We start from the raw sequence: 24,564 nt of genomic DNA, 5'->3' as shown, positions 1-24,564 counted from the left end.
CACTTTCTATGTACTACTATGAATTTCAACACTTCTATTTTCAATATCATGTTCTATTTGTCACTGTAGTTGGTGAATCATTATTCTATATTTACCATGCGTGGTTTATATTTCTAGACGTTAAGTAGAGAATTGTTCATGTTCACCTATTAATGTTAGTGATTTTTAGAACTTCACATTTCGCTTTTAGACAAGTGCAGAATTGTTGCTGATTACCAATTAATAGTGGAGATTTTTGGAACTTCACATTTTGCTTTTAGAGCTACAACCAATAGTTTATCACTATAATTGCTTTAGAATTCATATGTATACTTTTGGAGGGGCTATTTGCTTTGGGTGATTGCATGAAGGTCCTAAGGTTTTGTTTGGGAGAATATATTTTGGGGGGAGGGGGAATGAAATGGTTTAGTAGAGGGTTTCCAAAGTTTGGGAGTTTAGTGGTAGATTAGGGAGGGTTTTGAAGAATTTTTCAAACCCTCCTGATCCCAAAATCCATGGTTGCCGCATATTGATGTGCTTTTGGGAGAAGAAGTCAAAATACCTAATTACCTTACTATCATTTTCTAATTATGTTTCTACTATTGTGTCATTTATGCTTCAACACTAGAGTTTTCTTTTGCCGTTTTCTCTCATTTTGAAACACTCAATCACAAAATATGAAGGCATTAAGCGGTCTCCATGTCATGTTGAAACACGATTAGTACGTTTCTGTTTTCGATGATAAACCAATCCACATTTTCTCATTCTTGATTTTAGTTTCTAATTTATATATCGATACTTTGTGTTTTACGTTGGGTGAAATGCGGTTCAACTTTTGTGTATGTATGAACCTCAAATTACACTTGGTATGTACCGCTATGAATGTCAACACCTCTATTTTCATATCATGTTCTATTTGTCATTGTAGTGGGGGAATTAGTATTCTATATCTTCAATGTGTGATTTATGTTTCTTGAGGACAAGTGTAGAATTGTTTCCGATCACCAATTAATGTTGGAGACATTCAGAACTTCATATTTGGCTTTTAGAATACAACCAATAATTTATCGTTATAGTTGCTTTAGAATTTGTACGTATACTTTTGGAGGAATTATTTGCTTTAGGTGATTGGATGAAGGCCCTAAGGGTTTGTTTGGGAGTACTATTTTGCGGGAAGGGGAATGAGATGGTTTAGTAGACAGACTCTCATGTTTTGGAGTTCAGTGGAAGAGAGTGGGGGATTTTGAAGCATATTTCAAACCCTTTTGATCACAAAATCCACAATTCCCATATACTGAGGTGCTTTTGGGAGGAAAATAAGTCAAAATACCTAACTATCCTTACTAAAATTTTCTAAATATGTTTCTACACTTGTGGCAATTATGTTTCAATACTAGCGTTTTATTTTAATTTTTTCTCTCATTCTGAAACTATCTACAAAAGATGAAGACATAAAGTTATCTACATATTTCGTTGAAGCATGGTTGATACGTTTTCATGTCGTTGATGAACCAATCCACATTTTTTCTTATTCTTGAATTTCGTTTCTGAGTTTTAAGTAATTTGCATAGGGTTAAATAGCGATTCTCTTGTTTGGGAGTTTAATTGAAGAGTGAGGAGGTTTATGAATAATTTTTCAAACCCTCTAGATCCCAAAATCCACGGTTCTCCCATATTGGGGTGCTTTTGGGAGGAAAATAAGTAAAAATACCTAACTATCCTTTCTATCCTTTTCTAATTTTGTTTCTATCCTTGTGTCATTTATGCTTTAATACTAGCATTTTCTTGTCGTGTTTTCTCTCATTCTGAAACTCTCAATCACAAAATATGAGGGCATGAAGGTATCTCCACGTCATGTTTAAACACAATTAGTACGTTTCTCCTTTCGTTGATAAACCAATCCATTTTTTTTCTCATTCTTGATTTTAGTTTCTAATTTTTATGTTGTTATTTTGTGATTTTCTTTGGGTTAAATATGGTTCAACTTTTGTGATTGTATGAACCTCAAATTACACATCGAATGTACCACTACAAATTTCAACACTTCTATTTCCAATATCATGTTATATTTGTCACTATAGTTGGGGAATAAGTATTCTAGATCTACAATATGTGGTTTATGTTTCTAGAGGACAAATGAATAATTGTTTCTGATCACCAATTAATGGTGGATATTTTCAAAACTTCATATTTCGCTTTTAGACTACAACCTACAGCTTATCAATATAGTTGCTTAAGAATTCATATGTATACTTTTGGAGGAGCTGCTTGCTATAGCTTATTGCATGAAGGCCCTAAGGATTTGTTTAAGAGTAATATTTTAGGGGGAGGGGGAATGATATGGTTTAGTAGAGTAATTTACATGTTTGGGAGTTTAGTGAGAGAGGGGGGTTAAAGAATTTTTCAAACCTTCCTTATCCCAAAATCCACGGTTCTCCCATATTGGGGGTGCTTTTGGGAGGAATATAAGTCAAAATACCTAACTATCCTTTCTATCCTTTTCTAATTATGTTTCTATCCTTGCGTCATTTATGCTTTAATACTAGCATTTTCTTTTAGTGTTTTCTCTCATTCTGAAACTCTCAATCACAAAATATGAGGGCATGAAGCTATCTCCACATCATGTTGAAACACAAATAGAACGTTTCTCCTTTCGTTGATAAGCCAATCCATTTTTTTCTCATTCTTGATTTTAGTTTCTAATTTTTATGTTGGTATATTGTGATTTGCTTTGGGTTAAATATAGTTCAAATTTTGTGATTGTATGAACCTCAAATTACACTTCGAATGTACCACTACGAATTTCAATATTTCTATTTCCAATATTTCCAATATCATGTTATATTTGTCACTATAGTTGGGGAATAAGTATTCTAGATCTAAAATATGTGGTTTATGTTTCTAGAGGACAAATGAATAATTGTTTCTGATCACCAATTAACGTTGGAGATTTTCAAAACTTCATATTTTGCTTTTAGACTACAGCTTATCAATATAGTTGCTTAAGAATTCATATGTATACTTTTGGAGGAGCTGCTTGCTTTAGCTTATTGCATGAAGGCCCTAAGGATTTGTTTCAGATTCATATTTTAGGGGGAGCGGAATGATATGGTTTAGTAGAGGAATTTACATGTTTGGGAGTTTATTGGGAGAGGGGGGTTGAAGAATTTTTCAAACCTTCCTTATCCCAAAATCCACGGTTCTCCCATATTGGGGTGCTTTTGGGAGGAAAATAAGTCAAAATACCTAACTATCCTTTTTAACTATGTTTATATCCTTGTTTCATTTATGCTTTAATACTAGCATTTTCTTTTAGTGTTTTCTCTCATTCTGAAACTCTCAATCACAAAATATGAGGGCATGAAGCTATCTCCATGTCATGTTGAAACACAATTAGTACGTTTCTCCTTTCGTTGATAAACCAATCCAATTTTTTCTCATTCTTGATTTTAGTTTCTAATTTTTATGTTGGTATTTTGTGATTTGCTTTGGGTTAAATATGGTTCAACTTTTGTGATTGTATGAACCTCAAATTACATTCGAATGTACCACTACGAATGTCAATACTTCTATTTCCAATATCATGTTATATTTGTCACCATAGTTGGAGAATAAGTATTCTAGGTCTACAATATGTGGTTTATGTTTCTATAGGACAAATGAATAATTGTTTTTGATCACCAATTAATGGTGGAGATTTTCAAAACTTCATATTTTGCTATTAGACTACAACCTATAGCTTATCAATATAGTTGCTTAAGAATTCATATGTATACTTTTGGAGGAGTTGCTTGCTCTAGCTTGTTGTATGAAGGCACTAAGGATTTGTTTAAGAGTAATATTTTAGGGGGAGGGGGAATGATATGGTTTAGTAGAGGAATTTACATGCTTGGGAGTTTAGTGGGAGAGGGGGGTTGAAGAATTTTTCAAACCTTCCTTATCCCAAAATCCATGTTTCCCCCATATTGGGGTGCTTTTGGGAGGAAAATAAGTCAAAATATCTAACTATCATTTTCTAATTATATTTCTATCCTTGTGTCACTTATGCTTTAACACTAGTGTTTTCTTTTGTCGTTCTCTCTCATTCTGAAACTCTCCATCACAAAATATGAAGGCATGAAGCTATCTCCATGTTTCATTGAAACACAATTAGTACGTTACTCCCATCGATGATAAACCAATCTACATTTTTTCTCATTATTTATTTTCATTTCTAATTTAAATATCCATATTTTCTTATCTGTGTTGGGTTAAATGTGGGTCCACTTTTGTGTTTTTATAAACCTCAATTTACACTTGGTATGTACTACTACGATTTTCAACATTTCTATTTTCAATATCATATTCTATTTATCACTTTAGTTGGTGAATAGTTTTCTAGATCTACCATGTGTGGTTTATATTTCTAGAAGACAAGTACAGAATTGTTGTTGATCACCAATTAATCGTGAACATTTTTAGAACTTCACATTTTGCTTTTAGAGCTACAACCAACGATTTATCACTATAGTTACTTCAAAATTTATATGTATACTTTTGGGGGGCTGCCTGCTTTAGGTGATGACATGAAGCCCCTAAGGGTTAGTTTGTGAGTACTATTTTGAAGGAGGGGGATTAAGATGGTTTAGTAGAGGGTTTCCCATATTTGGGAGTTCATTGGAAGAAAGGGGAGGTTTTTGAAGAATTTTTCAAACCATCTTGATCCCAAAATCCATGCTTCCAATATATTGGGGTGCTTTGGGAGGAAAATAAGTCGAAATACCTAATACTCTTACTAACATTTTCTAATTATGTTTCTATCCTTGTGTTAATTATATTTTAAACAGTAGCATTTTATTTTGATGTTCTCTCTTATTCTGAAACTCTCAATCACAAAAAGGAAGGCGTGAAGCTATCTATATTTTTCGTTGAAACATGATTGGTACGTTCTCATGTCGTTGATGTACTGATCTACATATTTTCTCATTCTTGATTTTCGTTTCTAATTTTTATGTAATTTGCGACGGGTTAAATGTGGTTCGACTTTTGTGTTTGTATAAACCTCAAATTGCAATTGGTTTGTACCAATATGGATTTCAACACTTCTATTTAAAACTTCACATTTTGCTAGAAGATAAGTGCAAAATTATTGTTGATCACCAATTAATGGTTGAGATTTTTAGAACTTCACATTTTGCTTTTAGAGATACAACCATCGATTTATAGCTATAGTTGTTTCACAACTCATATCTATACTTTTGGAGGTGTTGTTGCTTTAGGTGATTGTATGAAAGTCCTAAGAGTTTGTTTGAGAGTACTATTTTGGGGGTGGGGGATGAGATAGTTTAGTAGAGTGATGCCCTTGTTTGGGAGATCAGTGGAAGAGAAGGGAGGGTTTTGAATAATTTTTCAAACCCTCAAGATCCCAAAATCCACTGTTCCTCAATATTGGGGTGTTTTTGGGAGGAAAAAAAGTCAAAATTCATACTACTCTTTCTAACATTTTCTAATTATGTTTATACACTTGTGTCATTTATGTTTCAGCGCTAGCATTTCCTTTTGCCATTTTCTCATTGTTTTGTTCTAGCACGATTAGTATGTTTCTCCCTTCGTTGATAAACCAATCCACAATTTTCTCATTCTTGATTATCTTTTCTAATTTTTATATCCATATTTTGTGATATGTGTTAGGTTTAATGTCGTTCAACTTTTGTGTTTGTATGAACCTCAAATTACACTTAGTATGTACCACTATGAATTTCAACACTTCTATTTTCAGTATCATGTTTTATTTCTCATTGTAGTTGGTGAAGCTGTATTTTAAATCTACCACATGTAGTTTATTTTTCTAGAAGACAAGTGTAGAATTGTTGCTAATCACCAATTAATGGTTGAGATTTTGTAAATTTCACATTTTTCTTTTCGAGCTACAACCAACGATTTATCACTATAGTTGCTTCAGATTTTGTATGTACTATTTTGGAGGGGCTACCAACTTTAGGTGATTTCATGAAGGCCCTAAGGGTTTATTTGAATATTTTAGGGGGAGGAATGATATAGTTTAATATAAGAATGCCCTTGTTTGGGAGTTCATTGGAAGATAAGATATACTTTTGAATTTTTTTTCAAACCTTCCATATCCCAAAATCCATACTTGCTCCATATTGGGGTTGTTTTTTTGGAGGAAAATAAGTATAAATACCTAACCACCCTTACTAACATTTTCCAAGTATGTTTCTATCCTTATGTCATTTAAGCATTAACACTAGAGTTTTCTTTTGTCGTTCTCTCTCATTCTGAAACTCTCAATCACGAAAAATGAAAGCATGAAGCTATCTCCATGTTTCATTGAAGCACAATTGGTACGTTCCTCCCTTCCTTGATGACGTGATCCACATTTTTTCTCATTCTTGATTTTTGTGTTTGATTTTTATATCTATATTTGATGATATTTGATGATTTGCATTGAGTTAAATGTATTTCAACTTTTGTGTTTGTATGAACCTCTAATTGCACTTGGTATGTACCACTATGAATTTTGATACTTCTATTTTCAATATCATGTTATATTTTTGTTATTGTAGTTGGTAAATATGTATTCTAGATCTGCCATGTGTAATTTATGATTCTAGAACACAAGTGTAGAGTGGTTGTTGATCACCAATTAATGTTTGAGATTTGTTTGGGGGTACTATTTTCGAGGGGGGGGGATGAGATGGTTTAGTAGAGGAATTTCCTTGCTTGGGTGTTCATTGGAGAGAGATGAGGGTTTTGAAGAATTTTTCAAATCCTCCATACTAGAAATCCACGGTTCCCCAATCTTCGGGTGTTTTTGGGAAGATTATAAGTCAAAATACCTAACCACCCTTACTAACATTTTCTAATGACATTTCCACTCTTTTGTGGTTCTCTCACATTGTGAAACTCTCAATCATAAAAGATAAAGGCATGAAGCTATCTCCATGTTTCATAGAATCATGATTGGTATGTTTCTTTATTTGTTGATGAGTCGATCTACATTTTTTATCATTCTTGATTTTTGTTTCTATTTTTTATATCCATATTTTGTGATTTTCGTTAGATTGAAGATGATTCAGATTTTGTGTTTTTATGAACCTCAAATTGAAGGTGGTTCAACTTTTGTGTTTCTATGAACCTTAAATTGTAATTGGTATATATACTAGTACAAATTTCAATACTTCTTTTTCAATATCATGTTTTATTTGTCACTTTAGTTGGTGAATCTGTATTCTAGATCTACCATGTGTGGTTTATGTTTCTAAGGTACAAGTGCAAAATTGTTGTTGATTGCAAATTAATGGTTGTGATTTTTAGAACTTCACATTTTGCTTTTAGAGCTACAACCAACAATTTATCACTATATTTGCTTTAGAATTTGTTTGTACACTATTGGAGGGGTTGTATGCTTTAGGTGATTGCATGAAGACCCTAAGAGTTTGTTTGGGAGTACTATTTTAGGGGGGAGGAATGGTATGGTTTAGTAGAGAGATTCTTTTATTTTGAAAATAAGTCAAAATACCTAACTACCCTTACTTACATTTTCTAGTTACATTTATACCCTTTTGTCATTTATACTTTAACACTAGGGTTTTCTTTTTGTTATTATCTTTCATTCTGAAACTCTCAATCATAAAAGATGAAGGCATGGATTTATCTCCATGTTTCATATAAGTACAATTGGTATACTTCTCCATTCGTTGATGAATTGATCCACATTTTTTCTCATTCTTGATTTTCATTTTTGTTTTTTATATCCATATTTTGTCATTTTCGTTGTATTGAAGGTGGTTCAACTTTTTTGTTGGTATGAACCTAAAATTCAAGCCGATTCAACTTTTATGTTTGTATGAACCTCAAATTACTCTTAGTATATACCACTATGATTCATCAGTTCTATTTTCAATATCATGTTCTATTTATCACTGTAGTTGGTGAATCTGTATTCTAGATCGACCATGTGTGGTTTATGTTTCTATAAGACAAGTGCAGAATTATTGTTGATCACCAATTAATGGTTGAGCTTTTTAGAATTTCACATTTTGCTTTTAGAGCTACAATCAACGATTTATCACTATAGTTGCTTCAAATTTTGTATGTTTATTTTTTTAGGGACTACTTGCTTTAGGTGAACGCATGAAGGCCCTATGGGTTTTGTTTGGGTGTACCATTTTAGTAGGGGAGGGAAGGAAGGTGATGGTTTAGGAGTAGGATTCCCTTGTCGGGAGTTCTATGGAAGAGAAAAGAGGGTTTTCAAGATTTTTTCAATTCCTCTAGATCCCAAAATCCATGGTTCCCAATATTGAGGTGTTTTGTTAGGATAATAAGTCAAAATACCTAACTGATGTGAACCCACTAGGGTCACTTACTAAGCAAGTCATCAAACAAGATCTAGGAAGCCTTATGACTAAGGCAAGAGCAAAAATGAGGCATCAAGCTCTCGACCAACAAGGAAGATCCCATAAGGACATAATTCTCTTTTAATTCATGAGGCCTCAAGCCAACAAAGGGCCCCATCCAATTAGGAGACCCAACATAAAGGCCATGACCATGGGGTTGGGGGAATGTGATATGTTCTTTTTAATTGCATTCAATAAAATGAGAATTATTTTCTCATGCGTGGTTAGGATATTTTTAGTATTTTTATTATTTATGTTAGCTAATAAATGATGTAAATTGACTTGGGAATATTTCATGTAAATGCTTGAATTATGGCACTTAAAGGCCAAGTGAAACTAGCCAAACACGTTAGGCGTGTGGAGTCTTGGATAGGTGTGTGGCCTAGTCCCATGCTTGGGTGCTAGGCGTGGAATGCTTGGACCTAGGTGTGTTCCAAGGCCCTATTAGGGTGATAGGTGGATCAACCAACACGATAAGCGTGTTCAACTTGACTTGAAAGATTTGAATTCAAATTCCATGCAAGTCGTGTGTTGTTGCAAGATTATAGCTATGGGGGTCGTGTGAAAGATTGCCAAGACTTGTTCAAACTATTTTGAATTCAAAGTACAAGGCCTTGTGGTTCTTTTAGTCAAGTTGTTGCAACCATGTGTAATTTCCATGCTCATTTGAATTCAAATGGCCATGTGGATCATTTTCGCAACCATGTGGGAGATGTGCAAGTTACTAAATTCATTCCAAACTCTTACCACCAGGTGGAAATTTGAGGAAATTGTGGGGACTTTGCTAGGCATATGGAAGCATGTGGAAGAGTCCAAATTCGATTCAAACTCTTACCACCCATGTGGGAGAGATTTTAGTTAGCCATGGATCAAGTCTTCCTTTCTTTAAGAAGATCTTTTGGCTGTGTGCACCATTCAAATTCAAAGCTAAGTCGTGTGGCTTATGTGCATGTGAAGGAGATTCAATGGACCTAGTCTTATCTTAATGTTTATGAGTCATTTACTTTTATTTTGTCTTAGCTATTTTCGTGGAGCCATTTTCGAATTATGTGTATCAACTTTTCTTTCATGAATAAACAACTTGGATAATTTTCGAATTAAATTACCTTTAGTTGAGTATGACTCCTAAGCACCCTTGGCCGATCCAAGCACCGTTGAACTTATCAACCACCTTTGTTTGTGGCATTCTAAGGCTTATCGCCATTCGTGTGGTGCCTTACCTTTAGTTATTATCAGGAATCCATTCTTGTAGCAAACCTCCTTAAGGCTTATCAAGCACTTGTGCTAGTGGTGCCAATCCTCTTTAAATCTTAACCACATTCACTTACCTCGCCAAAACCGTGGCCAACATACAAAAACCCCAAACACAAAGCCTACCTAAGACCAAACACACAACCCAAGTCGCGCCATATACCTAAGCCATATCAAACCGTGAACAACCATTAATCACCATAAATCTATCCTTGAAAACACTTTCATTTCATTTGAATGGAAAATGGTCAAAGGATGCCATTATAACCGACCTACAAAGTTTTGATGAAGACAAGATCTTACATGGAAGCTTGAAGACTTGGACATCTCAACAAACAACATACCAAGAACTCAAGATCGTTGTCATAGAATCTAGGATTGCTTTTTACATTCTAGAGTCTAAAGATGATTGCCTAGTATTGAGTCTAAGGGTAGGTAAATCCAAGATGGGAGTGTCTCACAAAGAGTCTATAACAAAAATCACATAAAATGAGGCATAACATCAACATATAAATATATGATAATTAACACTCATGCATTTGCATTTAGCATACATGATTTTATGCATAAAGGTTTAATCATTTCTAAAATCATGATTGCATGATCATTCATCATATAGGGTGTTTACCATTTAAAATTGAAAAACCATTTTTAACGATTTTAATCGATTAACCTAGTTTGTAATCGATTAAGTCTTGGTGAAATCCTTAATCGATTAAGGAAAGTCATAATCGATTAAATGTTGTTACAGTAGCTAACCTCCCATGATTTCTGTTTATTAATCGATCAAGTAATATTTTAATCGATTAAACCATAGCTGAAAATCTGTTTTTAAAAACCCGTTAATCGATTAACATGACAATGTAACTGATTAATATATGTTATATCAGTTATGAGCTAATTCTGTTATTTTGAAACAGAATTCATTCCGTTTTTAAAAGAAGTTTTCTCTTCACCTTCATTGAGCAAGAACCAAAAAAAAAATTGAGAATCAAAGATTCATTGTGCTAAAAAGTTTCAAAGCTATATTGATGTATCTTTGAGTTTTCTTGCATGAGTGAAAAGAGTGAAAAGAGAGAAAAGAGAGAAAAGAGAGAAAAATCTTTTCATTGTGCAAAACCATTTTTCATTCAATTGAAAACACTCCTTGCATGATTTCATAATTAGGTCTTAGAGCTGTGTTTGTGAGATCTTTCTGTCAAGGGTAATTAGAGCCGAATTTAAAGTTGTAATCCGCACATTCTAGTGTGCAAAGTAACTCGGCGAAATTTCAGAAATTTGTGGAGAATTCTCGTGATGTGTGGTATCATCATAGGTTGAGAATTAGGAGTCTTCATTAGATAGAAAGTCTTGATTCGAGCAAGAGTTTCGGCAGGGGCCAAATTGCACGAAAGGTGTGGTATCCAAGTAGGCGTAGATAAGGGGGCTTTGTGGCTCATCGGTTTCAAGAAGTAAGTTTTCTGTCTCGTTGTATTGGAAGTGTGGTTGTAAATTACATTTCTGATTAGTGAAGAAAAATCTCCCAGATCAATCGGGAGGCATAGATGTAGTTTGCAGTGGACCGCAAATGAACCAGGATAAAAATCCCCGAGAAAATTTTCTCTATCCCTATCTCTTTATAATTCTGTCTTTATTGCCTTCTGTTATAATTAGAATACTGTGATTAATTGTTTGCTGTGTTAATCTGTTGTTAGTCAAGAATCAATCTTAGGATAGTACAGATCAAGAATTATCACGGTTTTTACGAAGTGAGAAAACTCATTTTCAAAGTAAAACAATCAGGATAATCGATTAACGTTCTGATAATAATCTATTAAGTGAACTGCCTTGAATCGATTAACCTTGTTGATAATCGATTAACTGCGTCAGCTTTGTATTCTACGCAAATATTGGAAAAGCAAGATTGGTGATCCGCTACACTTATTCACCCCCTCTAGGTATAATCATACCTTATTGGTACCCAACATCATTTTCAAGCAAAAGAAACGATCCAAAACAATGTGACCCTAGAGGTTGTCATCACTAACTACCCTTAGTAACATTTTCCAATTACGTTTCCATCTTTTTTTTCATTTATGCTTCAACATTAGGGTTTTCTTTTGTTGTTCTCTCTCATTATGAAACTCCCAATGACAAAAGATGATGACATGAAGCTATCTCTATCCAAATTTTGTGATTTTCATTGCATTGGAGGTGGTTCAACTTTTGTATTTGTATGATCCTTAAATTGTACTTGGTTTGTACCTATACAAATCTGAACACTTAAATTTTCGATATCATGTTCTATTTGTCACTTTAGTTGGTGAATCGGTATTTTAAATCTACCATATGTGGTTTATATTTCTAGAAGACAAGTGCATAATTATTGCTTAACAACAATTAATGGTTGAGATTTTTAGAACTTCATATTTAATTTTAGAGCTACAATCATATTTTTATAGTTGCTTCAAATTTTTAGAACTTGTGTTTTTTGAGATTTTTCCATCTATAAATCTTATTTGATCTAACATTTTTAGGGTACAATATTTATGAAAACTTCTTATTCTGGATTTGGTATGTATCGAGAAATTTGCTGGTTATATTCAAAACTGGTTGTCTGAAAAAAGTTATCCTTACAAAAACTTGTTCCTAGTGCTATGAATCTTCGGGAAAAAGTGGTTAAATTGTACTTTAGTATCGGCCCTACTTTTACCTTTTGGGTGCATTCAAGGGAGATCTTGGGTTTTGTCAATTGATGTATTAACGCAAGAATTATTCCTCACTTTGTAACACCATTCTACTAAGGGCCGTGTACCTCTTGTACTCCTTAACTATTGGATTTTTTTATTTTGCTAATTAAAATTATATATTACAAGTGCAGGTTAACAATTTTAGCTTCACTTATATTATACAAGATTTCAGTGCCAAATACCAAATCCAAATGGACTTTCAAATCAGATAGTTAAAAATTTCATTGCCCAATTTTCTATAACAAAAGATAATGAACTTTTCTGAATATAGAAATATGTCACTTTGGGAACATTGCATACTAATATGAACCTATATCTAAAACTTGGAATGCTATTTTATATTATGTGTAAAGTTAAAATTGATGTAGTGTGAGTGACCTGTTGTTTTTAATGGCCACACTATCCTTTAATACTGACAATCTATGTGGAGTTGTGCCTTGTTGATTAGGAAGTCTTCGATTAAGTATATCCAAGGACCTACGTAATTAGCCTCCATGAACCTTCCAAGATGCCTATTCCCAATCCTAGGTAGTCCAAATATGTATATACCAATCAGCTTTTCAATTATGTCCGATCCATCTCCTCATGCATCAGACTTGCGTTTCAGTAGTATTTGACTTTCATTAGCTTTTACTCTCCTATTAACTACTAGGGTGTTTTGATTTTGCTTGTTTAGTAGCTGCACTCTGGATTTTAACCCTCTTGCAATATTTTGTATGTGTAATCTTGTGGATTTGTGTGATCTTACTCTCAACCAACATGAATTATGATCATGTGTACTTTCTAAAGAATGTACAAAGTGTTGTAAAGATGATGTACATGCGTAATACACTGCAATTGAAGTAAAAGAAGTCATGCTTTTAAGATCACAAGTCACAAGTTTCAACTGAAAAATCTGATATGGGACGACAACAATTTTCTAAGGGAATAGTCAATTCTTGAACCAGTGGAAGTGCTAATTTATTAGTTGAATGAGTGGAACTAATAAATATTTCTATTGTTGAAAACATGAAATTTACATAGCTATATGCGTTTCTTTCTTTGAAGTTTATGACATGTGCTAATTAATTATTATTTTTTTGTATTATTAAAGGTATCATCTCACCTTTCGGTAAGGAACTAATTCTTTTTAGGATGTGTGACTGTTCCTTTTAATATGTATTGCTTCCAGAAATCAAATTCATGACATATTGGCCGTTTTAGGATGTAGCGACATCTTATACCACTAGATCAACGTCTTATTGATTAATTAAGATAATTAATCCCAATATGATTGGATAAAAAATGTATTATTTCTTCACTAAACAATTATTTATTAATTGTATTGTTTTGTCCTTATGCATTCCTGAAATTTCTATGCTGAATCTTGTCATATTTATACGCACAACATCCTTCAATGTAGTTACTAAAAGATGTATCTCATATTTGCATCATGCCTGAATTGTTGTGATATTATTACTGATTTTTTATTTTGGAACAACTATATTCTATCTCATTTAAGGCACCTATTGTGCATCTAAAATGATTTAATTTGCTTTCACTCGTAATAATATGATGTTGGTTTAGTATTACAGGTTTATGATTTGTCTTCTTATATAGTACATAATTTTTTTGCAATGCAGATAGAGGGGGACTAATGATGTAGATGTTAGTTATTAGTTCAATTTTGGTTTTGAACGATCCGGTGAGATTATCGGTCATCACTTTTATCTATGTTTTTTTTTTGTTGATAATTAAGTTAGAAGAAAGATATCCTAAATAATTTAATGGTACACGAATTCCTATAGAAATTCTTGGAAGCAATTGACTTAACCTATTTTAAGGTAAAATATACTTTACTATTAAGTAAAGAATTTAGATATTAAAAAATATTGATGTCAACAATAAATTGGAAATGTTTAAATTATGTGTACAAATATTCGTTTAAAAATGTCATTGCATGAAGCCCCAAAATATCGTGTACGAAAGATTTTCCAACACAAAATGTTCTAGTTGCATGCTCTTTTGATCTTATAATTACTTATTGTCTGTCTCAATGGGAGGACATTGCATTTGATTAAAGGATATTAAAAGATGCATTGCACATAACAAATAATCTCAAAATATCTTGAGGTAGTTAAGATACTATACTTTTTTCTTTTTGCTTCTTCATTTATGTATATTTCTAAACAATTCATATTTTAATAGGTAAATATTAAAATTTCAAGAATTATTCAACATGCGACACTCTTCCTTACGTAATGTTATTGAAAGGGTTTTGGAGTTATGAAACTATTCCTCACTATTGCAAGTGGAATTTAGTGAAATTATGGAATTAAAACTCAAAATAGAATTATTATAGCTTGTTGCATTTTTCATAATTAGTTGACGGTGTAAATCTTGTTGAGGATAAAGGGTTGTTAGCTAAGTTATATTAAGAAATTTCTTGTCAAAATGTAGATCAATATGATGGAGCATAAAAAAAATGACAATAATAAAGAAAACTCATTTGGGGGAGAATTTGAGAAATTCTATAGTTGTTGCTATGTGTAGTTATCAATCTTGATTAGGACATTAATATGAGAATTTGTGATTGGGGTGTAAAAAATTAGAATGTTGCATGTTGCCATCCTTATAGGTTTCAAAGTATCAAAATTGTAGAGAATAGGACATACATGATTAGTAGCATCAGTGTCCAATATCAAATAAGAAATCTTACCTGAAGCACGATTTTGAGGAGAATCATTTTGTGCAGAACATCCTTCCCCTTGTGTGTAGCGTAATTGGTTTGTACTTTGTATACCTTAGCTGATTTATACTAGTAAGTTGGGCATATTGTTCTAGATTACATTGCAGGTCAGGTTGCTTGATCTTGTCCATGGTCTCATCTAATTGTTGAGGATCAGGAAGATGATCATAGTTTGGTGGAAACTCATGCTTGAAATAGCAGGTTTCTATTGTAGGTCTCTCTTTGCTACAACGAGTGCATATTTTCAAAGAAATGGATCTTTCCTTATATCCTCTTCCTCTTGATCTCCCTCTCACTCTTTTGAATGGTGCATTATTTCTTCCAGAAACATATGCATATCTCCAAGGTTGCTATGGATATCGAGCATTGAATATAGTCTTTGGCTCCATGATGTACAGAGCACCATATTGTTTTTCAGCTTGAACAACAAGTGAAAAGACTTTATTGATTGACGGATAGAGTTCCATTAATAAGATTTTTTATTTTGTGGTTTGGAATTGATCACTCAATCCTTTCAAGAATCAGATTACATATTCTGATTCCTTGTGGTCTTTGATGCTTTTAACAAGATTACATCTACATTGTATATCACAAACACAAGGTGTGGGTCTTAGAGATTCTAACTCTTCCCACAAGGTTTTTAATATGGTGAAGTAGCTGGATATGCCTCTTCCAACTTACTTAATCGAATGAATCTCTTGTAATAAATCAAAGATCCTAAACTAACCCCCTTTAGAAAATCTTTCTTTTAAGTCTTGTGCATTGTCAATATACAATACTTTGTGTTGTTTGAGAGGTAAAGGACCTTGTGATCCATGACACAATCATGGTGTTGAATCTCTCCCAAATGTCATGATGGGAACCAATGGTATTGGGCATTGTTATTGATCAACCAACAAACTTGTATTTGATCTCAAATAATAATGCCATTTTCATAGCCCTACTCCATGAATGCTAAATGTCACCTTCTAAGGTGGTGACACAAGGAAGGCACCTGGATTTTTTCCAGGATACAGGTAATGGGGACTTAGATGGGTTTTGTGGATCAATATTAATTAACTTAGATGGATTTTTTCCATAGGCAACAAAAGAAGATTGCTTGAAAAGCAAGCAAGTTCAGGTAAGTTAATTAACTATCTCAACTACCTAACTAAGGACTATATTGAAACTATATTATAACAAACATAATTCAATGAAAGCCTCTAGAATACAAATAAAGAAACAAAAGAAACTACAGCAATTGAAAAACAGCACTGCAGTAAGGTTAACTCGATAAATGATGATAACATAATGACCAAGTGTAATACGATGACATCCAATGCAAGCAAAGTTTGAAATGAAATCTGAAGTGAGGATATGAGTGAATCAATAATAGAAGTTAAGTCAATATGAAGGTTTTGGTTATGAATATGAAAGGTGGATGGATGATTAAGATATATGGTTAGGTGGATTTTGTCAATAATAAATATTTTCACTCTTTTGTTTATTACCATTTTTTTTAAAAATGTGGGTGTAGTTCTAATGGCTAACACACTTGGCACGAAGTTAATGATCATCAGATGCAAAACCAATTAGCTTCTGCTCCAGTATTTGATTCCACAGTAAATGATGCCAATTATGTTTTATAACACACCTGATATCCGATATAGTAAATTCTAATTTCTGTGAACTGAAGTTGTGAGAACTTTTGTGATTATGAATTTATAACATTATGGCCTAATGCTTTTTCCCCCCTCTAAATGGCCTGTGTGGTTTCTTTCGAAATAAAGGATACATATATCTACAATCTGGAAAAGGACTCATGAAGTTAATCTAATAATTGTTGAACTCAGAGATGGATTCACAATTTAGATTAAATGAGATAGTGATGTAGTAATGAGCACCAAAGTATATCTGGTAGAAATAGATCTATAAACTCAGTATTGCAACACAAATAAATGTGTGCAAAGTAAAGAAAGGGGGACACCAAATTTTAATATGGAAAATCTTCAAATGCCAAGGAAAAATTCATGGGACAATGTCCGAAAAAATAGTCCACAATATACACGATAATTATAATATCATTTCTACACTCTTCTCACACAAGAGGTGCAAATACATTATTTCCCAGTGAGATCCTCCTATTCAAATACTACAACATGTAATACCAAGGAGTATTAGACATGAAACTCAAAATTAACCCAACATAATTTTACACGCTCTACCCTCGGATTTACTCATTCTCTATTTTTAATCACTATTAGAAGCTCTCACTTGAAAAGTCTAATATTATACTTCGCTTCTTGTTGCTTCTGCACTCTGCTTCTTCAAATGAAAAAGAATGCCTCTATTTATATAGGGCTTGTGCAGTGTGAAAGCACTACAAATTAAACTTCGGTGCAATTTTTCCACCGACCTATCTTTAGGCCTGTACCGTCTAAGACTTTCCTTATTTTGCGATGAATGTCATACTTCATGGCAGGACTCCACAAGTCTTCCCCTCCGGTCAATGGGGAAAATTTTGAAATATTCATCTAAGATCCAAGTTGATCAACTTGGCACAAAGTTGAAGCATTTCAGGTGCCACAACTTTTGTCATCATGTCAGTAAGATTTTTCAGTGTGTAAATCCTCTCGAGCTTGAACAGTTGTTCTTCAACTGCATGGCGTAGCAATGATATTTAATATCAATACTTTATACAATAGTGGTTCATCAAATGCTTGCTTAAATCCAAAGCACTTTGACTATCATAGTGGATCATGACCTTTCATGCTTCATTCCCAAATGTTGAAGAAACCTCTCCAACCACTGCGTTTCTTTACTTGCTTCAGTCATGGTAATGTACTCTGCTTCAGTTGTAGATAATGCAATACACTTCTGCAATTTTGACTGTCATGACACAACTCGCAATTATCATTTTCTTACATTGTTTAACATCATTTTTTTAAGTGATCATTACATAAGTAACTTGCTCTGTAAATTGCATTTTGTATTCATCTTTTAAAGCATATTAAGTTTGCGACAATCTCTGATTTCTTGTTGTATCAAAAGAATCAAGAACCAAAATATTTTCGATAAAACTACTTGATTAATCGATTAAGTATACTCTGTGTTAATTGATTAAATTTCCTATAATCCATTAAATTTGCTCTGTGTTACTTTATTAACTTGTTCCTTAATCAATTAAAATCAATTTTGTTTGAGAATATCTTTTGCATTTCGAATTGAGTTCAATTATAATTCGTATCACATATTCACCCCCTCTAGGTGAAGATAAAGCCCTTATTAACCAACATAATTGAAGAGATGTGAGGGTTTTGAAGAATTTTTTAAACCTTCCTGATCACGAAATCTATGGTTCCAAATATTGGGGTGTTTTTTGGAGGAAAATAAGTCAAAATATCTAACCACCCTTACTAACATTTTCTAATTACATTTCCACCCTTTTGTCTTTTGTGGTTCTCTCTCATTCTGAAACTCTCAATCACAAAAGGTAAAGACATGAAGTTATCTCCATGTTACATTGAAACACGATTGGTATGTTTCTCCCTTCATTGATGAATTGATCCATATTTTTTCTCATTCTTGATTTTTGTTTCTATTTTCTATATCCATATTTTGTGATTTTCATTGGATTGAAGGTGGTTCAGCTTTTGTGTTTGTATGAACCTCAAATTAAACTTGGTATGTACTAGTACGAATTTCAATACTCTTGTTTTCAATATCATGTTCTATTTGTCACTATAGTTGGTGAATCTGACATTGCAATAGGAGTCAAAAGTTGCAAGTATGATCAACTCCTATGGTTTTAATGAAGACAAGGACTTTAGGAAAGCTTGAAGATAAAGACAACTCTAAAAACAACATGTCAAGACAAAGACTTTATAGAAATCCTAAGATGTTTGCTTAGATTGAGGCTAGGTTAGATGAACCTTGAATGGAAGTCTCACAAGGCTTAAAATTGATTTATCTAAAATGAGACATATCATCCATCCATACATGATAGATAATGTTCATACATTACATTTGACATACATGATTTTGTTGCATCAAAATAGTACTTATTCCAAAATCATGCATTACATACATATGGATCATGTAGGAGGTTCAAGCTAATTGATTACCATGGGTGATAATCAATTAGATAGACATGGGGAACCTGATAATCAATTATGTATGGGAATAATCGATTATAAAAGTTCCATTAGCTAAGGTCTTGGATCTCTTGGTATCAATAATCGATTACTCATGTAGGAAATCAATTATTTCCAACAGAAAAACCAGATTTTAATAGGTCGATAATTGACTACCTAATGAGATAATCGATTAGATCTAACAGAAAACAGTTTTGTATAAAAATCGTTTTCCATCCATGTGCTCAGAATCATAGTTTTCAAAATTTCAAAACAATTCATAAAATTCTCTGAGCGAAATCTTGTGTTAAAAAGTATCAAAGTTTCTTTGGGTTTTCAAGAGTAAAAAAGATTTATTTTTACATTCTTTTCAAATAGTGCATTTGAGTTTTCATACACACAAACCTTGCATCAATATTCACTTAGACTTTAGGTTTCTTGAGGTTTGTAGTTAAGTTGAGTATTCAATTAGCATCATTAGGTGCGTACAACTCAGATTTTACTAGCCATTGAAATTGAAATTCTCAATTTGTAGCTAATTAAAGTGAAAAACCTACTCGGGGTTGGTATTGAGTCTTCACATTTACAAAGGTCTTGGTTGAAAGGAAGAAGCGGTTGGGGGCATACCGTGAGTAGGTGTTGAGTATTCTAAGGGATGGATAGGAGGTCAATCCGACTTGAGTGACTCTAAGGAGCATTTATAAAGTACATTGCAAGTGTGTTTGTAACATACGTTTTATTCCATACTGAAGAAAATCTCCTAAGATCAGAAGGAGATACCTGAATGTAGTTTCTAGTGGACCCACAAACGAACCAGGAAAAAATTTATTGGTGCACTCTTCTATCCCTTTTATCTCTTTTAATTTCGGTCTTTACATGTTTTGTAGTGTTCTTGAATTTGTTTATTAATTCTTGTAGTTGCTTATTATTTGTTTAACATCTTGGATAGTTTGTTTAAGCAAATTGAACTAGTAAAGATTCATTATGAGATAACTTGTTTTGCAAGAAACTATTTTGTTTAAGATTTCAATAATTAGAATAATTGATTATTGTTTTCAGTAATTGATTATTTATGATGATGGTAATCGATTGTTTGGTGTGATAGTTGATTATCCTGAACTGTTTTTTAATATTCTCAATCAACCAGAAATCTGTATTTTACTTTGTGTTTTACTTTGTGTTTACCCAACAAAATCTGTATTCTAGATATATCATATGTGGTTTGTGTTTCTAGGGGACAAATGCAAAATTGTTGCTTCTCGATAATTAATGGTTGAGATTTTTAGAATTTCAAATTTTGATTTTAGAGCTACAACCAATGATTTATCAATATAGTTGCTTCAGAATTTGTTTGTACACTTGTTTGCTTTAGGTGATTAGATGAAGGTTCTGGGATTTGTTTGGGAGTACTATTTCTTGTGGGAGGGGAATGAGATGATTTAGTCGAGAGATTCCTTAGTTTGGAGTTTAGTGGAACATATGGGAGGGTTTTGAAGAATTTTTTAAACCCTCTAGCTCCCAAAATACCTAACTATCCTTACTAACATTATCTAGTTATGTTTCTACCCTTGTGTCATTTGTGTTTCAACACTAGTGTTTTCTTTTACCGTTCTCTCTCATTCTAAAACTCTCAATCATAAAAGATGAAGGCATGAAGCTATTTCCATGTTTCGTTTAAGCACATTTGGTACGTTTCTTCCCTTTGTTAATGAACTGATCCACATTTTCTCTCAACGAAAAAGGGTTGAAGGTTTTTTAAGTAACGACTATATTGAAACTATATTCTAACAAACATAATTCAGTTAGAATACAAATAAAGAAACAAAAAAAACTGCAGCAATTGAAAAGCATCACTACAACAAGGTTAACTCGATAAATGTTATGGTTGAAGCTGGATTTTTAGGAATTTACCAAGAAACTCGAAGAAATGATTGAGAAAAAGGGAATCTCCTTCAATGAGAGAGAACTCCGAATTATTATTGAGAAATTGAGAAGAAGGTTACAAGAGAGATGGTTCTGTTTTTCAGAGTATGAACTGTTTTCTAAAAAACAGTTACCTTTCTACTTATAGCCATACCTAACTGTTTTAACCGAAACAGTTAGCTAAAAAAGGAAAATTACAAAAGTTGGCAATTATACAAGTAAATGACTAAAAATAAAAAGATCCCTATCAATATCCTTTCCTCCAACAAACCTTGACCTCAAGGTTTAAAGAATGGGTACTTTTTCTACAAGTCATAAAAGAACTCCCTACTTCTAGCACAAATGTCTTAGAGAAATTAGGAAGAGCCAAAACTGGTGCAGTGCTCAATAAGTGCTTCAAGTGTAGAAAAGAGTCCTTAGCCTCAACTGTCCAGCAGAAGTTGTTTTTCTTGAGTAGTTATGTTAAGGGTTTAGCTACTCCTCCAAATCCCTTAACAAATCTCCTATAATAGCTAGCTAACCCCAAAAAACACCTCAATTGTTTAAGTGTTTGAGGTAAGGGCCAATCCTTGACAACTGAAATTTTTGAGGCATCAGTGGACACACCTTGAGCAGAGATAAAGTGTCCCAAGTACTCAACCATGTCCACACCAAAGTAACATTTGGATTTCTTGGCAAATAATGCATGTCTCTGCATAAACTGTAGGACTCTTTTAAGGTGATCCACATGTTCATCTAAGGACTTGCTATAGATGAGGATATCATCAAAGAAAACCAACAAGAACTTCCTAAGAAATTCACTGAAAATGGCATTCATAAAGCCTTGGAATGTTGCTGGAGCATTTGTCAAGCCAAAGGGCATTACCAAGTACTCGTAGTGACCTCTATGTGTTCTGAATGCATTTTTGTAAATATCCGAGGTTTCCATTCTCACCTGATGGTAGCCAGCTCGCAGATCCAACTTGGAGAAAATGGTGGAGCCAGGTAATTCGTCCATCAGGTCCTCTACCAATGGAATGGGAAATCTGTCTTTGACAGTCCCTTTGTTTAAGCCTCTATAATCCACACATAGTCTCCATGAGCCATCTTTCTTGCCCACCAAGACTACAGGACTAGCATATGGGCTATTGCTGTTTTGAATAATGCCTGAATCTAGCATTTCCTGCAGTAGTTTCTCAATAATATCCTTCTGGTGCTTGGCATACTTGTAGGGTCTCATGTTGACAGGGTTGATGTCTTGCAGCAGGGGAATCTGGTGATTGTGGCCCTTCCTTAGTGGGGGTAGCTGAACTGGTTTTTCAAAAATGTCCCTAAATTCCTCAATCAACTGAGCGATTGCAGCAAGAATCACAAGTTGCTCTGCATGAGTAGTCAAGGATTGTAGCAACCCTCCTTCTATATTACAGAGTTGTAACATGGACAGTTGCACCCCTTGATTAAAAACCTTGTCAAGCTTCTGAGATTTTAATGTCTTGGCAGCATTTGTGGAGGCTCCCCTCAGGACATGTCTCCTACCTTGTGTTGTGAACTCCATTTTCAGCTTGTCAAAGTTCCAAGTAATGTCCCCTAAGGTGACCAACCACTCAATACCCAGCACCATATCACAACACCCCAAGGGAATGAGCATCCCATCAGAAATGAAAGTTGTGTGTTGAATTGTCCAAGCAAAATTTCGTACCCCAGCTGATATTTGTAGCTTATTTCCATCTGCCACCGTAAACATCAGGGGTGGAAGTTGATTAATCTGGCAAGACAATGTGTTAGCCTTTTGGATGTCTAGAAAGTTGTGTGTGCTCCCACTGTCAATGAGTATGTGCAGAGGCATTTTATTATAATGACCCGTGATCCGCATGGTTCTGAAACTAGGCATCCCAGTGAGTGCGTTAACAGAAATAGTTGGCTCCCCATAATTCTGACTTGGCAGTTTTACCTCTTTATCAATATCCTCATCCTCACACCCATCTTCCATCTCTAAGACATGTAGTTGAAGCTTTTTATGTGCTAAGCTATGTTCAGGGGTGTAAGGCATATCACAGAAGTAACATAAGCCCTTTGCACGCCTTTCATTCATATAGGCTAGAGTTAAGCTCCTTGCAGATGCAGGTTTAAGCTTGAGTGGCTCTACTTGATGGTCACTGTGCAAGGGTGGTTTAGCAGATATGATTGTCTTAGCATTAGAAGTAGGTTTACCCCATTTAGGTGGAAACTTGAGCAAGGTTGATTGATTATCCACGGATTCATATAGCTTTGCTAATGCAAAAGCTTTTCGGACAGATTGGGGTGAAACATACGCACCATCATTTGCATATCTTGCTTTCATCCTCCTAAGAAGCAACTCAGAGTATATTCTTCAGAGATTTCCAACCTTGTGATGATGGCATCAAATTCCTCATGGTAATCCACCACTGTGCCCTTTTGTCTGAGATTCATAAGCTCCACCATAGGATCATCACATACCTCTCCAAAACTTTATGTGATGATGTGCACATATTCACTCCAACTTGGCCAAGAACTGGACCACAAATTCTTGACAAAGGTGTGGTGCCATTGCAATGCTCTTCCTTCGAAATGAACCACATCCAGCTTCACTTTGAATTCTTCGGGTGTGTCATCAATTAAGAAGTAAGTTTCACACAGATAGAGCCATTGTCGCACGTTATCACCATTAAAACGGGGAAAATCAATTATGGATAATCTTGTGCCACACGAGTAGTTGGAATTGTTTTGTCTCTCACCAAGAATTGATGGTCTTGCCCTCGCAGATTCTTCCCCATTATCGTGCCTGGTTTTGAGTAAGTCTTCTACTGCCAATTTAAGAGATTCACTCAATGACTTCTGGAGTGCCCCTGCTAAGTCCATGATTTTCGATTCAATCTTTGACGATAGTTTGCTTTCTAAGCGTTCTTCGACTTCCCGCATGGATTCTTGACTCCTTGTTGATTCTGCCATAGAAGTGTGCTTTGTGCCAAGGAAGGACGAAATCTGATACCAATTGTTAAGGTTAAAGCTGGATTTCTAGTAATTTACCAAGAAACTCGAAGAAATGATTGAGAAAAAGGGAATCTCCTTAGAGAGAACTCCGAATTATTATTGAGAAATTGAGAAGAAGGTTACAAGAGAGAAGGTTCTATTTTTCAGAGTATGAACTGTTTTCTGAAAAACAGTTACCTTTCTATTTATAGCCATACCTAATTGTTTTAACCAAATCAGTTAGCTAAAAAAGGAAAATTACAAAAGTTGGCAATTATACAAGTAAATGACTAAATATACAAAGATCCCTATCAATAAATGATGATAACATAATGACCAAGTGTACTATGATGACATCCAAGGCTAGAAAAGTTTAAAATGAAATGTGAAGTGAGGATATGAGTGAATCAGTAATAGAAATTAAGTCAATATGAAGGTTTTGGTTATGAACATGAAAGGTGGATGGATGATTAAGA

At 33.8% G+C, this 24,564-nt stretch overlaps 1 protein-coding gene across 1 annotated transcript; it reads right to left on the bottom strand.

Annotated features, from left to right (window-relative positions):
- Positions 21,576-23,438, bottom strand: LOC109326644. The gene has a single exon (XM_019559365.1). The coding sequence runs from the start codon at positions 23,436-23,438 to the stop codon at positions 21,576-21,578; it is 1,863 nt and encodes a 620-aa protein (XP_019414910.1).

The sequence above is a fragment of the Lupinus angustifolius genome, chromosome LG02 (assembly GCF_001865875.1).
Source record: "Lupinus angustifolius cultivar Tanjil chromosome LG02, LupAngTanjil_v1.0, whole genome shotgun sequence".
Lineage (NCBI taxonomy): Eukaryota > Viridiplantae > Streptophyta > Magnoliopsida > Fabales > Fabaceae > Lupinus > Lupinus angustifolius.
This window is presented reverse-complemented; position numbering and strand designations above follow the sequence as displayed.